This window comes from Prenolepis imparis, unplaced genomic scaffold (assembly GCF_030444845.1).
Source record: "Prenolepis imparis isolate NDT839.2.m4 unplaced genomic scaffold, iyPreImpa1.0 SCAF_2, whole genome shotgun sequence".
In the NCBI taxonomy this organism is placed as follows: Eukaryota; Metazoa; Arthropoda; class Insecta; order Hymenoptera; family Formicidae; genus Prenolepis; species Prenolepis imparis.
The window spans coordinates 21,658,054-21,672,629 of NW_028141160.1; the positions used below are offsets into that span (position 1 = coordinate 21,658,054).

The 14,576-nt window shown below is 35.0% G+C and overlaps 3 protein-coding genes across 8 annotated transcripts; 1 reads left to right on the forward strand and 2 right to left on the reverse strand.

Moving 5' to 3' along the window:
• Positions 1 to 106: 106 nt before the first annotated feature.
• Positions 107 to 5,612, reverse strand: LOC145932654 (uncharacterized). 3 transcript variants are annotated; one of them, XM_083031768.1, is made up of 5 exons: positions 3,261 to 5,612; positions 1,791 to 2,386; positions 1,531 to 1,700; positions 1,143 to 1,332; positions 107 to 885 (listed from the first exon to the last, which is right to left on the reverse strand). In XM_083031768.1, the coding sequence occupies exons 1-5, from the start codon at positions 3,325 to 3,327 to the stop codon at positions 694 to 696; spliced, it is 1,215 nt and encodes a 404-aa protein (XP_082887894.1). In that variant the 5' UTR covers positions 3,328 to 5,612; the 3' UTR covers positions 107 to 693. The 3 variants fall into 3 exon arrangements, with proteins under 3 accessions (XP_082887894.1, XP_082887895.1, XP_082887896.1); XM_083031769.1 differs by having other exon boundaries at positions 109 to 885; positions 5,300 to 5,612; XM_083031770.1 differs by having other exon boundaries at positions 110 to 885; positions 5,422 to 5,611.
• Positions 5,613 to 6,304: 692 nt separating this feature from the next.
• On the forward strand, positions 6,305 to 10,151 carry LOC145932663 (uncharacterized). The gene is made up of 12 exons (XM_083031785.1): positions 6,305 to 6,425; positions 6,508 to 6,792; positions 6,923 to 7,221; positions 7,303 to 7,507; positions 7,598 to 8,089; positions 8,215 to 8,371; positions 8,477 to 8,769; positions 8,856 to 9,098; positions 9,164 to 9,331; positions 9,531 to 9,656; positions 9,735 to 9,901; positions 9,975 to 10,151. Exons 1-12 carry the CDS (start codon positions 6,321 to 6,323, stop codon positions 10,021 to 10,023), a joined length of 2,589 nt encoding a protein of 862 aa, XP_082887911.1. The 5' UTR covers positions 6,305 to 6,320; the 3' UTR covers positions 10,024 to 10,151.
• Positions 6,794 to 14,507, reverse strand: Dzip1 (DAZ interacting zinc finger protein 1). Of its 4 annotated transcripts, none has more exons than XR_014424761.1 (10): positions 14,049 to 14,507; positions 13,593 to 13,960; positions 13,085 to 13,438; positions 12,901 to 13,017; positions 11,531 to 12,815; positions 10,923 to 11,460; positions 10,683 to 10,803; positions 10,289 to 10,606; positions 8,526 to 8,788; positions 6,794 to 8,081 (listed from the first exon to the last, which is right to left on the reverse strand). XR_014424761.1 is itself a non-coding variant. In XM_083031778.1 (8 exons), exons 1-8 carry the CDS (start codon positions 14,161 to 14,163, stop codon positions 10,304 to 10,306), a joined length of 3,207 nt encoding a protein of 1,068 aa, XP_082887904.1. In that variant the 5' UTR covers positions 14,164 to 14,507; the 3' UTR covers positions 10,262 to 10,303. The 4 variants fall into 4 exon arrangements, 1 of the variants encoding a protein (XP_082887904.1); XR_014424759.1 differs by having other exon boundaries at positions 14,043 to 14,507; XR_014424760.1 differs by having other exon boundaries at positions 8,526 to 9,993; positions 14,043 to 14,507.
• Positions 14,508 to 14,576: the final 69 nt, after the last annotated feature.

A 14,576-nucleotide genomic window follows, 5' to 3' on the forward strand; every position in this document is an offset into this window, starting at 1 on the left:
TTTTATATATATATATAAGCTTTATATTTAATATCACTTAGAATGTTGTCAATTTAAGAAAATGAAGACAACCAGTAGTCAAGATTTGTATATTTCTTAAAGCAAAAAGAAAGTACATGCAAAAGATATCAGCAATCTATATTATACATTCAAATATGTAATATACTTAAGATTTATTTTCATCCTAAATATCGAAATCTTCTCAACAAATTTCTCTGTATGCTTTACGTATTTAAATATAACACACTTCTCCTCTCTATACTTCATGCAATAAAAAATACTGAAGATTTTACAAAGTTATTGCACACAGACAAAACAGAGATTATTTTAATTCTGATAGATGAAAATCGCTTCTCATACTATCCTTATGTATTATTATAATACATACCTCTGATGAAAGTGCTACCTTTTATGATATTCCCTACAAATAGTTTGTACACACGTGCAAATGCTAAAAAGCGATACTTTAAATCAACTTTTGCATTAAAATAAATGAAAAAAAATATACGTGAAGATGCGTTAATTAATGCATTACGTTGTCATTTATAACGTTTAGAAAAAAAAAAGAACATTTTATCTATACTGTTAAAAACAAAAATTACTCTCCCTTCGCTTCAAATATTACCAGTAAATTATCAATAATAGATTATCAATAAGTTTTTGAATATAAAGTAAATTTTTCGAGACTACAAGTTAAAAGCTAAACCGATCATTAAGAGTTCGCCCTGTAACGCCGAGATTTCCCGATAGACTATACATAACTTCGCTGAAACTGCGGTCGTCGACATCTCCACTGGAATCGGATGTATTCGTGTTGTGCATGCCGGAGCGCGATCGTGATCTCGATCTTGAGCGTTGTCGACCGAATAACGGTGCTCGACCAACCTGGAATTATGATAAATATATATATTTGTTATATAAATATATGACATATAATATATATCACTCTTTTTGTGATTATATATCTTTTTCAATTTATTATAATAAAATTAAATATAAAAGATTCTAATTGTTACAAGTTGATGGCTAATCAATTTTTGAGATCATTATATGAAAGTTAATAATCAAATAATAAAAAAGTTGAATTAAATTGAAAAAATGAGTATTTTAAGAGAAAAAATTGTAAAAGAAAATTTATTTACCATATTTACACCCGGTGCACTTTGTCTGTATGGCGATCGTCCTCTGGGCAGCTGTCGCATGCCACCGATAGTCGCAGTGTGTCGACTCGGGGTGAGAGTGAGTGGTCGCTGACGTATAGCGGTAGGTGTGTATTCGCTTCCCAACGTGCACATAAAGTTGACATTTGGAGTAGGAATCAATCGAGCAGAGCTACAATATCATTGTATTTAAGAGATTGTATTTTACCGCGGAAGAACAATTATTTTTTTTATCTATCATCATCATCGTTGAGTTATGATAGATATAAAATATTAAATATTAAAAAATTTCTATAATTTAATGCTTGTGACACAAATATGAAAGAATAACCAACTCTGCGAGATTTAATTTGACGAATTATAAATTTACTTCATTCTCATCAATTTTTGTTCGTATTGCGCCCGTCTTTGAGCACGAGCGATTTGATCGGATCGCAATCCACCAGTTGTAAAGCGACGCTGCGATGTTAATATCTGTTGTCTTGCCAAAGCGCTCCTTGGCTGCATAGAGAGTAGATTCTTCTGCCCGGTCTGTGCCAGCTGTAACAATATATACGTATGTATATCATCATCGGTGTACTTGTATATCATTTTTATACACATATACATGAAAGAATATTCAATACTCACTCTGAATTGATTCTGCAAGTTCAGTCTCTGGTTCTGTCTCTGTAGCAGCAGCTGCTTCGCACGTTTCACGCGATTCCGATAGGCGATCTGAGCAGGACTTTGATATCCCAGACGATTGTGGACAGAATTCGGATCTCGGAGATTGGGCAAGCTGCTCGTTCTCTTTAACGGGCTCTTGTTGTTTGTGAAGAAGCCGCCCTGATTGAACGTCAGGTTCGTGCGACTTCTGCTGCGAGTCAAATTGGGGAATCTATTGTTTCTGCCACGACGCACGTTGAACGCACCTCTCGCGTTCGTTTTCTGGTTCAAGCTCAAGTTGCTGCGTGATCTCGTGAGATTGCCGAGATTCTTCTTGAAGCGATTCTTAGCGAAACCGCGAACGTTATTCGTGTTATTCGCGTTGCGCTGCCAAGTCTGTTGCTGCTGCTGTTTCTTCACGATGACTCCGACATTGCCCCGTTTGATTCTTCCATTGATTCCTCCTCTCCCTCTAAATCCGGCTCGGCTTCTTATAGTACCGCGATTGCGGTTGGGACCGCCGGTTTTTCCATTCGCCGCCGCGTTCTTTTTCTTTTTCTCCATCTTTATGATCTCATCTTAAAAGGAAGAAAATGCGCAACATTTAATGAGCGTACGGCAAACGTACGACGATGGTGGATCTCTCTAATCTTTATTTTAAAAACGTTTAATTTCTTGGTGCATAATTTTAATTCCAATGAAGGAGCGCGATTTCTCTCAAATAAATATTTTTTGTTTCAAATTATCACGTCGACATGTATCCAGTCAGCGTTGGAAAAAAGAATCTTTTTGTGATTATATCTTTTTCAATTTATCACAATAAAATTAAATGTAAAAGATTCTAATTGTTAAGTTGATGGACAATCAATTTTTGAAATCATTATATGAAATTAATAATCAAATAAAAAAAAAATGCCAGTTCATAGAGAGACAATCGCGGAGAAAAAAAGATATATATAAATCATATGCTAATTTTTAATTAATCTAAATTGTATTAAAATTACACAATTTAATAAAAAAATAAAATGTTTATAGAAAAACGACACAAAATTTAAAACAAAAGAAATTATTAGTCATCCTCAATCTCATTCGAAAGAAGTAATGCTTTTTCAAAGCACGATTAAACTACTAAAAAGATATTTTTTATGTGCAATATAAGTTTTCGCGTTGCATTTTAATTTTCAGTGTCCATTTATTTTTATCCGCATTCGTCATTCGCTGCTTTATGGATAATCCGGAATGATGTGCAATCGGGGAAATGCTGCAGTTCATATTTCTTCGCTAATTCGTGATGTTGCTCCTCATACAGGAATTTTTACGTTATACTTCTTGCGAGTTGTGCCTCTCTGTCCCTCTTTACTGTCTTCCTCTCATTATTTATATAATAAATTCGTACGAAATCTGAACCAGTCGTAATTCTTCTTGTAATGAGTCCTCCGATTCGATTATTACCTCTTTCATGCACAATATTGCATTTCAGAAGATTTTCAAGAAGCCCACACATAAATAATTGCCCCATTAAATTAATTTTTCTACATAGATAACCAATTCATAAATATACATGTTCCTCCACTAGGAATGTCTGCGAGCATTAGAGATTGCGCATTTTCTCTCTATAAAACCTCATTAAAATCAGTTTGCGTACAGAGTACCTGCATTTTCAAATTGCCAGTAAACATTTATACTTGATATATTATACGTCAATATATTGTGAATTAATTTCGGGTAGCGTCCCAAACACAAATTAAGGAAGCGAGATTTAATTTCGCATTTCATTCGTACCGATATAGTCTCTCCTTCACACATTCGTCCGAAATGAAAGTTAAATAAATCTCACGTGTGAGAAGGTGCCCCATTTCCCATATTTGTCGCTCGCCGAAAAGAGATTTGTCGACGGTGTAAAGGATAAAAATACGGTATTGCGCAATGTCCCGCGCGCGACGAGAGAGTGAGATTTTCGTCGGGGATGAGTCATACACGGTCGCGCGACGACGTGCTTGGCACGATTTCTTGGGAGACTCTTCACGAGTCCGGTCTTTCGTCCATCGAGAAGAAAGCCATAGTGCTCGAGGCGCTGTTGGGGAACCATATTCCGGCGACGACGATTTCTAAATGATGACATGATGGACTGTAATTGTACGCATATTGTCTCATCTATATCGGCAGCGTGAATCAAGATGATCCCTCCGCTGCAATTTCCGCTCGGATTTTATCTCTGGATCGCCCTGGGCATCACACAAGTTCACCGTTGAAAGTCGAAGCAGAATCATAATTTTCGTGTGATGTTGTTGGAGAACCATGATATCCCAATGTGACGACACGTCGTTAATCCAGATGCTTTCTATCATAGAAAATCGATTGTATGCGTAATATGTATTAATGATTATAATAGATAATTTCGTGTCCCCATTCTTGCGATCAAGATCCAGTTGATTCAGAAGTTACAGCAGACGCAAGAATAGTTAAAAATTTTGCAGTGTCAATCCGCATGTAGAATAATTCTTTATAGAATATTCCTGATTCTCGATTCTGTTTCTTGGTGGACTTTGATGGATTTTCCTGCCAATACATCCTATCGTAGACATTCCTTTCTTCCTTGGAAAAGAGGTTGAAAAGAAAAAAGAGACGCAAAGCAGTCCTTTGTACGAGAGGTTCCTGATAAAAATTCTCTAATCGCTTCTTGATATTTCTATTCCATTTCTTGTATGTCAAGGTATCCATACTTCGCATACTTGATATATTTCTTCCTGAAATAAGCAAAGTTCCTAAGAATAGCAATTGCAGAATGCGATGAAAGCGGAGTAATTCTTCTCACGAAAACTTCCTGGCATGGATAGTCGAATCGTTCCTTAATACTCGGATCGAGATTAGTATTGTCAACCTGTTCGCAGTAACTCTTCTCTTCCCGAGGGCCAAATAAATTACGAGCAATCCTAGAATATTATATAAGACGAGCGACAAGTTCCTGTATCGCTTCCTCGTGTTTCATTCGAAATTTCCCAGCCTCCCTTTCTTTTTGTCTGGAACAAATTGACGACCTGACCCGGACGAGATCGCGATCATCGATTTATCGGCGAAATAAGATCTACGATTACCAGAATGAACGGTGTGAAAAGGAGAAACTGCGGCGAACTCGGTTTTTTTCTATACCGCCTCCTCTTCAAGAATGTAAAAAATATTTTTCACTCTCGCAATCCTCGCGTGTTTTCGTTTAATTCGCCCTCGCAGAGGTCATCCCCGTCGTTATTCCCGTTATGCGCCCTCTCGTCTACGTTTATCCTCGTCGGGGAGAGACGAGGCACGGCGGGAGGAACCGGATCGGATATACGAAGCGAAAACAAATGCAGGTACTCTATGTGCACATGTACGCCGACGCCATTTTGTCGTTCATCATTCGTACGGGATTTTGGGGGGACAATGTGCTTGCGAACTGTACGCTCATCCAGGATTACTGGCAAAATCGTTAAGCTGTCGGGACTCTGGCCACTTACCGAGCGACATATTCACTTTCGCATCAATCTCTGACATTTTTGCGGTCTTGCGCTTTCGCTCTTTATCTCTATCTTTCTCTCTCTTTCTTTTACGTTCTTATTCTAGATATATATATACGTGCCAACGATTTATCGCACGTATTTACACGCGACGTCGATAATATGCCTTCAATCCGCGAACTTTTCGCCAAACTTTTTGTCCGATTGTACTCGCGATCCGTAAACTATTCCAACGCGAGTACGAAAGAAACTCGCGCGAAACCACGACACGTCACACGAAAAAGGCAGTCGGAAACTAACTGAAGTGCGTCGAAGGCGGAAGCAGTGTTGCCAATTTCAGATCGCGCAACCATAGAATATATAATATTAGAGCGCGTGTCGATGTGCGCGGCGCGTTCGACTTTTAACCTTCAAGTGGCGCTGCGTCACGCATCGGAATTCGGTGCGCGTAGTGGGGGCGTGGTGGGGGGCTGGGTAGTGGGGGGTGGCGGTGCGCCGCGCGCGCATCCCCCCACTCCGCCCTTCCCCCCCACCTGCCCCCACTTCGCGCGCCGAATTCAGAATTCCATTCCGAACGCGTCGCCGAACCGCGAAGCAGCCATGTGCTAAAAAGATACAAGAAAGGTAACGCGATGGGATGCGCGGAAATTGTTCAAATTATTGATCGAATTATATCGATCGATTAATTATCGCAATTATTTGAAAACTACGATCTACCATTATCGTTTCATTGATTAAAAAAATACTTTCGACATTCGCACTTTCTCGTTTCGTAACATTTTCAATATATTCAGCTTTATTTTATTTTATTAATTGAAATATCTTCAAATTAATATTTTTTTTAGCGAGATGTATTAATTTAAAGAGAGCAATTCGATTGTTTAGAATAGCTGAAGACTTCTGATACTGATATAATATATATATTAACTATCTTCACTTCTTTTCTATTATATAATTTTATTAGGAAATCTTCATATTCGAAAAGTATAGTATATACGACAAATATACAAAAGACATTGAAATGTGCGAGGATATTTTGAAAGATAATAATGTTCCGTGTGAAAAATTACAAGATATCTCTTCCAAAAATTCTTCTCGAATATCGTCAACTGCTTCGACTCTAAATGTACTTGTAGCTTTTCTAATTAATTTAAACTTTATAATTCAAATTCGATTTAAGATAATTATTTTCTGGCTTTTTTGCAAAGATATGCTCATCTACGGAATCGTATGGATGTAAATCCATATCTGTTGATCAAGAGCGGAAACAGCGAATTATAAACAGCGATTGGGGAGGATACGCTTTGGATTTAGATTTATGGGAGGACAGCAAATCGCCCGTAATACAAGTCAGACCAAATGAGATATCGTTTGATAACAAGGAATGTTGCGGTTTCTTGTCCGACAGATTAATAGGCACCGGTTTATCCTTTTTAACAAGATCACCCGAGAGTGGTCTTTACGTTCTCGGTAAATGTATCCTGAAGAACAAAGTAATGTTTAAAAAAAATCCATTTCTCTCTTTGTCTTTAAAATCAAATAATATAAATATCCAAATATAAAAATTTCCGAAATTCCCCAAAATGCGACACTTTATTCTCGTTAATATTTTTCTCCTTTCAGAATCTGACAGACGTCACCATGTTACAGTATCATCAACACTTACAATACGTTAATATCGCCTATAATAATATATCTTGCTTATCATTTCTGGACAGCCTTCCATATCTGATGTATCTAAACGCATCACACAATAAGATTGAATATTTGCCAAATTTCGCACCGCCTTGGTATCTTACCTACGTAAATTTATCCTACAATCACATGACGGATATAGGCGATTTGAAAAATTGTTGGAGTATCGTTAGTTTGAATTTATCTCACAACATTATAGAAAACATCTCTGGTTTAGAAAATTTAAAGTATAAATATTATAATATATATAATTGGCATATAAACGATGTGTATTTGCAATTTGTATATCTTATCGCTTTCCGTTTCAGACACTTGCAATATTTAAACTTGTCCTACAACCTTATCCAATACATCAAAAATTTGGACGGTCTGAATATACGAGAATTAAATTTAGAAGGCAATTGCATAACGTCATTTAAATCCGCTACACCCGGTCGTGGCATAAACACGTTACCTCATCTACGTGTAATAATTCTGGGATACAACAGATTATCGACTTTGGAATTTTTCAAAGTAATCGTCGAAGCTTCAGATTCGAAACTCGACAAATTTAATTTCAACGAATAATTAAACGCATTATATACGTTTTATATGTACAATTAGGATGCGTACAATTTACGTTACGTAGATCTAAAATTTAATAAAATCACCGACCTGTTGGAAGTACTGAATCTGAAGGGTACGATAGACGAGGTCGACTTTACAGGTAACGCCTGCACGAAATGGCCTAATTATCGAAACATGCTGATATCCTCCATTCCGAGTGTCAGATTTATCGATGGTGTTGAAGTATTCACGACGGAAAAGGTGAAGTCAAATGAGATCTTGATTGAGAAGTGTTATATGTATCATACGTACAGCTATATAAATATTTCTCAGGTAACATCGGCCATGCTATTTGCGTCGCCGCTGGATTTGACAGCCTCCCGTAAAGTAGCAAAATTAATGTTGCTGGAGCAATTGAATATCAGCAAGACGGATGACCATGTTCAACCCTACGACGAGATCTACCCTCCTCTGATGACACTAACAGGACCATCGGCGCTGAAGAAAATGGCACTGATCTTGCACATAGCTCGAACAATTCCTGATAAAGTAATACAAAAATATATATTATATACAAGTATATACAAAACTTTATATATATATTTATAATAAAAAATCTATATTTTTTTATAAATATTTTAAAAATGAAAAGATGTGTGTGCAATCTCTTGTAGATAAAATACTGCCGTTGGCATACTACAAAAGAAATATCCGAGGACGATGACGAGCGTATCGCTTATATTCTTATAAACCGGGAAGAGTTTAACGATCTTGCACGACGTGGCGAATTTTTAGTTATCTTAGACCTATTGGGTGAAAGTTATGGTTTCCGTTAGTGCGCGATATTGTTTGGATTAATCTGCATAAGAGCATTACTATACATATATTTATAGAAATACACGTGCATTTATAGAATATACATATTTTTTTTTACAGATACGAATCAAATCAGTCCATTAATATCTGAAAACAAAATTGGACTTACCCAAATGAATCTGTATGCGGTGACGGAAATGTCTAAACGATATCCAAACGTTCAGCCGATCCTGGTGCTCACGCAGAGTGTAGATCTTCACAGAGACTGGATACAGGAGAAGTTTAACGTCCACACGTGGCTCAAGGATAGCGTGGAAGATTTGTTAGTCGTTAAAAGAGACAAACATCGGGAGGATGTGGAAGTAGAAACCGCCAGTTGTATATTACATTTCGTCGAGAAAATTTTGGACGAGGTTTGTTGAACATAATTTTCTACAAAATGCAATGTATCATATAAAAATTGTACGCTAATCATAAATGTATGTATACATATCGTTAGATAATGCACCGTCTAGAATTCCCAAATTATAGCGTCAGCATAAGACCGCAAGGAAATGGAGCGACGTCGACCAATGTAATATTAACAAATAAAACGATGTTACCAAAAGTCATAATACAGAGGAGCGAACTAATATCGCGAGAAAAAGAACGCGTGGGACCTACGGAAACGGAGATTAATGATGACCTTGTAAAATTCGATCGACTGCTCGCCGAAGAAAAACAAACGAGAAAGAAATTAAAGGTATAAAGTACATTTTTAGTACAGAATTTTGAACACTATATTAATTGGTATCTCTCGATAAACAGGTACTACTAGATGAGGACTCGAACATTATCATCGATGATAAAGAGACAAAACGTGAAATGCATAGGTCAAGGATGTTGCGCCGTCGACATTCATTGATAAAGAATACTAGTGATTTCGGTAATAATGATCTTAGCGAATCGGTATCTTCCGAAGAAGAAACGGAGATAGTATGTACTTGAAATATCCCTTCGGAATTTTTTTTGTTATTTTTCATAGATATATAAGACGTAGTTTTTACATACACCACGGGGATATATTCACTTGAACAAAAATTTCCTATAAATATGCGGAAAAATTAGAAAAGTTGCTCAGAATTCGAAGAGAAAATATTAGTAGTAAATAACAGAATATAACTTTCATACGTAGCGTCAAGAAAAGACAATGCATGAAAAAGGGAGAACATTAAAAAATATGTACATTGAACTTGTTCTAAAAACTAGACAGATGTACATGGATTATCACGAAAGTCATCCTGGCTTTTTTACGTCGGTGGTGAGTAATACTTTGTCTTTGCATATCAGTCTTAATTGTACACAACTTTGAGTTTTACGTTGCTACTTTACGTTGCAGTTACTTATGGATGATTACGCAGAAGCCTTTAACTCCTTAAGTGATTTGATTAATGAATTATACACAAGTCAATCTTATAAGAAACCAATCTTTTTGTCAGAGATGGAGCATTTTAGACAGACAGCAATTCCCATCGCGCTTGAAAATATCGTTAACGAAATTAGAGGGTCAGTATATAATATTATCCATGCAAAATCTTAACTTAAGCTCGTTTGTCACGAAGCAATTTGTCTGTTACAGAAATTTATCAACATCAAAACTGCAACACAGAACGATATTAAAAATGTAGGAAAATATTTAACCAAAATACCTAATAAATAGCTATATATATATATATATATATATGTAAATGCTTATATTAAATGAAATATATAAAACTTGTGTTCATCTACTTGTAAACATATATTATTACACTACTATGTATATATAAAAACTGTATGATAAACTATACATTAGATCTATTCAGCTTGTGACGTCAACAGCATAGAGAGGAAGAGATCGAGGTGATAATAACTTAAAGCTATAAATACAATCAATAATAGTGATATATATACCTGATATAATACATCTTATCCCATCTGTAATATTTCATCTATATCCGAATCCAAATCAGAGTACTTCAATTCACTTTTATGCTGGGCAACAGTAAGATCTTTATCTTTCAGAGTTCGCGGGGCAGGTTGTGGAAGTATGTTGTCTTTCGCCTTTGGACTCGTAACATTCCACACAGGATTGTTCGAGATCGAGTTCGAGAGGCTGATCGATTTCAATAAATGATTTTCGGCATTGTAGTTTGTTAGATCCTGTAAATTCGTGTTGGATCGAAAGATCGTTTCAACCGATCCTGCAGGTGGCTTCCTTGCGATGCTCAACTGAAAAATATTTTATATAACAACGTTACTTCAACAATATACAAAAATGTAGAATATGGTACATATGTGATCTCACCTGTTCTTGTATCTTCTTTGATATTTCCGCGATTTTATCGCTTTGCGAAGTTTTTAAAACAATGTTGCTCGTGCTCATGGATTTCTCCTTTTGCAATCCATATTCTCCCCTCTCAGGAGAACTGAATAAAAAAACAATAAATGAATTAGTTACATATATTTGAAAATATACGAATTTTTAAATAACGTAAAAAAAATTATAAAATTATAAAAGCAAAGATAATAATAAAATCGTTAGTACCTCGAGATATTCCAATCATTATTGCTCATTTGGCTCTTTGTCTGATCGTTTTCCGGTATCGTCGTATCCTCTTTTCTATCAACCAAGTCGAATAAAACTTTTTTCTTTACCAAACTACCGACTGAACCACTCATCGGTTTTAAGACACTTTTACTGTTCTTCGGAGATAGAATTGAATCGTCTTGGATGATTGTACTATCCGAATCGTTATTACTCGAAAATTTCAGTGGTACCTGTTTCCTGCCAATCGGAGAACTTATTTTGCGCACACTAGTATCAGATACAGTTATCTTTGTAGACAAAATCTGTTTTACATTCTCTTGAGGAGATTCAATAGAACTCGCGGAGGAAATATTTCGAATCAAATTTGGATACGTGGAAATCACTTTCGGGCTGTAAACATCTGCTCCATTTTTCTTTGATGTATTCTCATATGTCTCATTATCTTTATATCTCTTAGGAAGAAGCTCAATCTTCTGTTTCAGATGCAATTTCGAGGGCGTTGTGTTTTCCGTTTTCTGAACAGATGTATATTCATCTAAAAAAGAAAAAATACATTTAACTTCTTGTGTATCAAACATTTTTGTAGTAAATGTATAAATAATTACCGCTGTCTTTGTGATTGCTGAATGCTTTCCAAGCCTTTGATTTGACCTGAGTAACTGGTTTATTTAATGGGGAATTTTTCGCAGGCGTAGAACATTTTAATTCCTTATGATTTGCCGATATTCTTTGAAAAACATTTTCGAGTATTTTTTGTTTTATTTGATTGTATCGAACTAGCTTCTTTGCATTAATATTTTGCTGATGCTTTATAATCTCCATCTTTTGCTTAAACGTTGCTGCAGGTATTTCCTGCCATTCTGGATCAATTCCTAAATCTCTCAGTCGGTTATCCAACATAGTTTGTGCATCTTCTTGTATTGACATCTTTTTGATATTAGGAGATTTAACTATAGATGTTTCATATTTTTTCACTGTAATATCATCTGTTGTCACACTCTCACTATCGGATCTTGATTCTGACATCATCGATGAAGATTCAGACTCTGTCATAGAACTTACACTACGTTTTTCCAAGAACTCAGATTTTTTATCGTTTCTCATATCATTGGAATGCAATGTTCTTTCTTTTTCAACATTTGTGATATTTAAGTACTTTTTATTTACATTAGGAATGTTTTGTTTGGTAGCGAAGCTCTTGCTTGTACAATCAATTATTTTATTTATATCATTCAATGTGTCGTGTTTTGCTTTATTTTTTAATTTTCTAACCACTTCTGCTCTCTCTGTACTTTTCAGATTGGATTTTACTGCATGATCTGCAATTCTGTTCAGATCAGTGCTAAGCTTTTTGTTATCCTTGCTTTTTATAGAATCATTTTTATTAGACACATAATTGCTTTGTGCTGTAATTGACATTGGTTTGTCTCTGTATTCTTGACTAGATTCACTACAGATGTCTTCAATGATTATCTCGGCATTTCCAATATTGTTTGAACTCTTGCGATGAGTTTCGGCGTCTATATAATTGCTGTCGCGTTTTGTTTTTAATAAAGGAGATTTATGACACTCTTCTATCATATTTTTTTCCCTAGTTCTACAGATATTGAGCTGTGTTTGCGAATTACTGATTTCACGTGACAAATTATTTAGTTGCTTCCTTTGTTCCACCAACATATTGGATTGATCCAGAGATTGTTTTTCCAAGTCATGTACCTTAGATGTGTATTCAGACTTTATACGATCAGCTATTTGCTGTGTTACTTTCAGTTCTGTAGCCAATCTTTCGATATCCCGGCGATGTTGAGCTTCCATATCTTCTATTTTGGCTTTCCAATAATTCTCTTGAGTTTGCAGTTTGACTTGCATATTTTCCATGCCTGGAGTCAACTAAAAAGATGATATAACTACATTATTTATTTGAGAAAAGATAAAATTTTTCATATGCAATATCAATATAATTTCTCTTTTATACCCTTTCAAGAAGTTGGTTTCTTAAACTATCAATCTCTTTTTCTTGTTGACTGATCAGAGTTTTTATATTTGTCTCCAAAATATTTTCATTTACAACATGATTCTTTTCTCTTAGTGCCTGTAAAGATATTTTGTAAAAAAAAAAATTTTTATAAAAAAATTAAGTTATTTAATCATTAACTTACGCGTATCTCATCGAACAGCATGTTTTTCAAACTTCCTATATCTTGTTGATATCTTCTTTGCTCTTGAAACCTATCCAATTTGCTGATATCATATTCATTTATACTTATATTTTTCATGTAGTCCTTCTCTGTGTTATCCAGCAATTTATCAGACTCGTTTCTTATTACTCTTTCAGTTTGATTAAGTCTTTCCTTCAATGTTTTTATCTCATTGTGCAATTTCTCTGTTTCTACTCGATAATGTTCATGCACAGGTGAAGTGGCTACACTTATATCTGAGATATATGAATGTTTGCGTGCTATATGAGCATTTACAAATATAGCACGTACAAATGTTTTTGGACAATGCGGACACTATAAAATAAACAATTCACAATTTTAAGAATATCAATTTATAATTAATAAAATTGATGTTATGTATACACATTTATACATAACATAACACTATATATTAAAATAACATTTTAATATAAAGTGTTATGTTTATTAAAAATAACATTTTATTAACCTTAAAAATTTCTCCATTAGAAATTTCACCGACATTAGCTTCAATTAATTTACGTTTTTCCTTTGACCTATCTTTCAAACTCTTTATAGTGTCTTCCAAAGTAGCAATTTCTTTTTTCATACTAACATTTTGTTCTATTTTCTGTCGTAACTCATCTTTTAAAATTATTACACTATGATCTAAATACTGTTTACAATATAACAAATACTCGACCGATAGCTGTGCAAGTCTGAATAGTTTAACAAAATTAGAATCCAAGATCTTGACATCATACTCGCTTTCCAAGGAATAATCTATTACATTATTAATGTTTTCATCGATAGTCAAGAAATCTCTCTCACGTATAAGTCTATCAATGTCTATAGCACCTGTAAGAGAAAAACAAAAAGTAATTTGTAACAATAAACTCGGCATTGAGTAACAATAAGTTGAGTAACAATATTATCATACTTATACGATTCCAATCAACTCGTACTCTAGATCCATGCATGTTGAAGTAAAATCCTGATTCTCTGGCCAGTTTTGGAAAATCGTGACACCAATTGGTGCCAGCTCTGAATGAGAATGCCATTATATCTTGACAGATTTATTTACACAACGTGACATATACAAGGGGAGACCTTACTTCATCGCGTTCACATATACATATATTCATGGCTACATATTTGTGAGAAATTTCCATCGATAAGCATGATTATTTATTGATATTGTTCTGCACAACTTTATTTACAATTACAATTTAACGTGATACATTATAATAATGTGATAAACGACAAGTGTCAAACTCGATGTAAATTGATGTAAATATAAACAAAGATTAGCGTCTGCTACAAGCGCCATCTACGAAGGTTTCAAGCGCCATCTAAGCACCAAACACTTATTTCGCGGGTAAATTTAAAAGGAGTAGAAATCTTTTACAATAGGTCTGTTCGTGTTGACTCAACTGGCTGCACTAGTTCAGAGTCTATCTTTTTTCCTCGACAT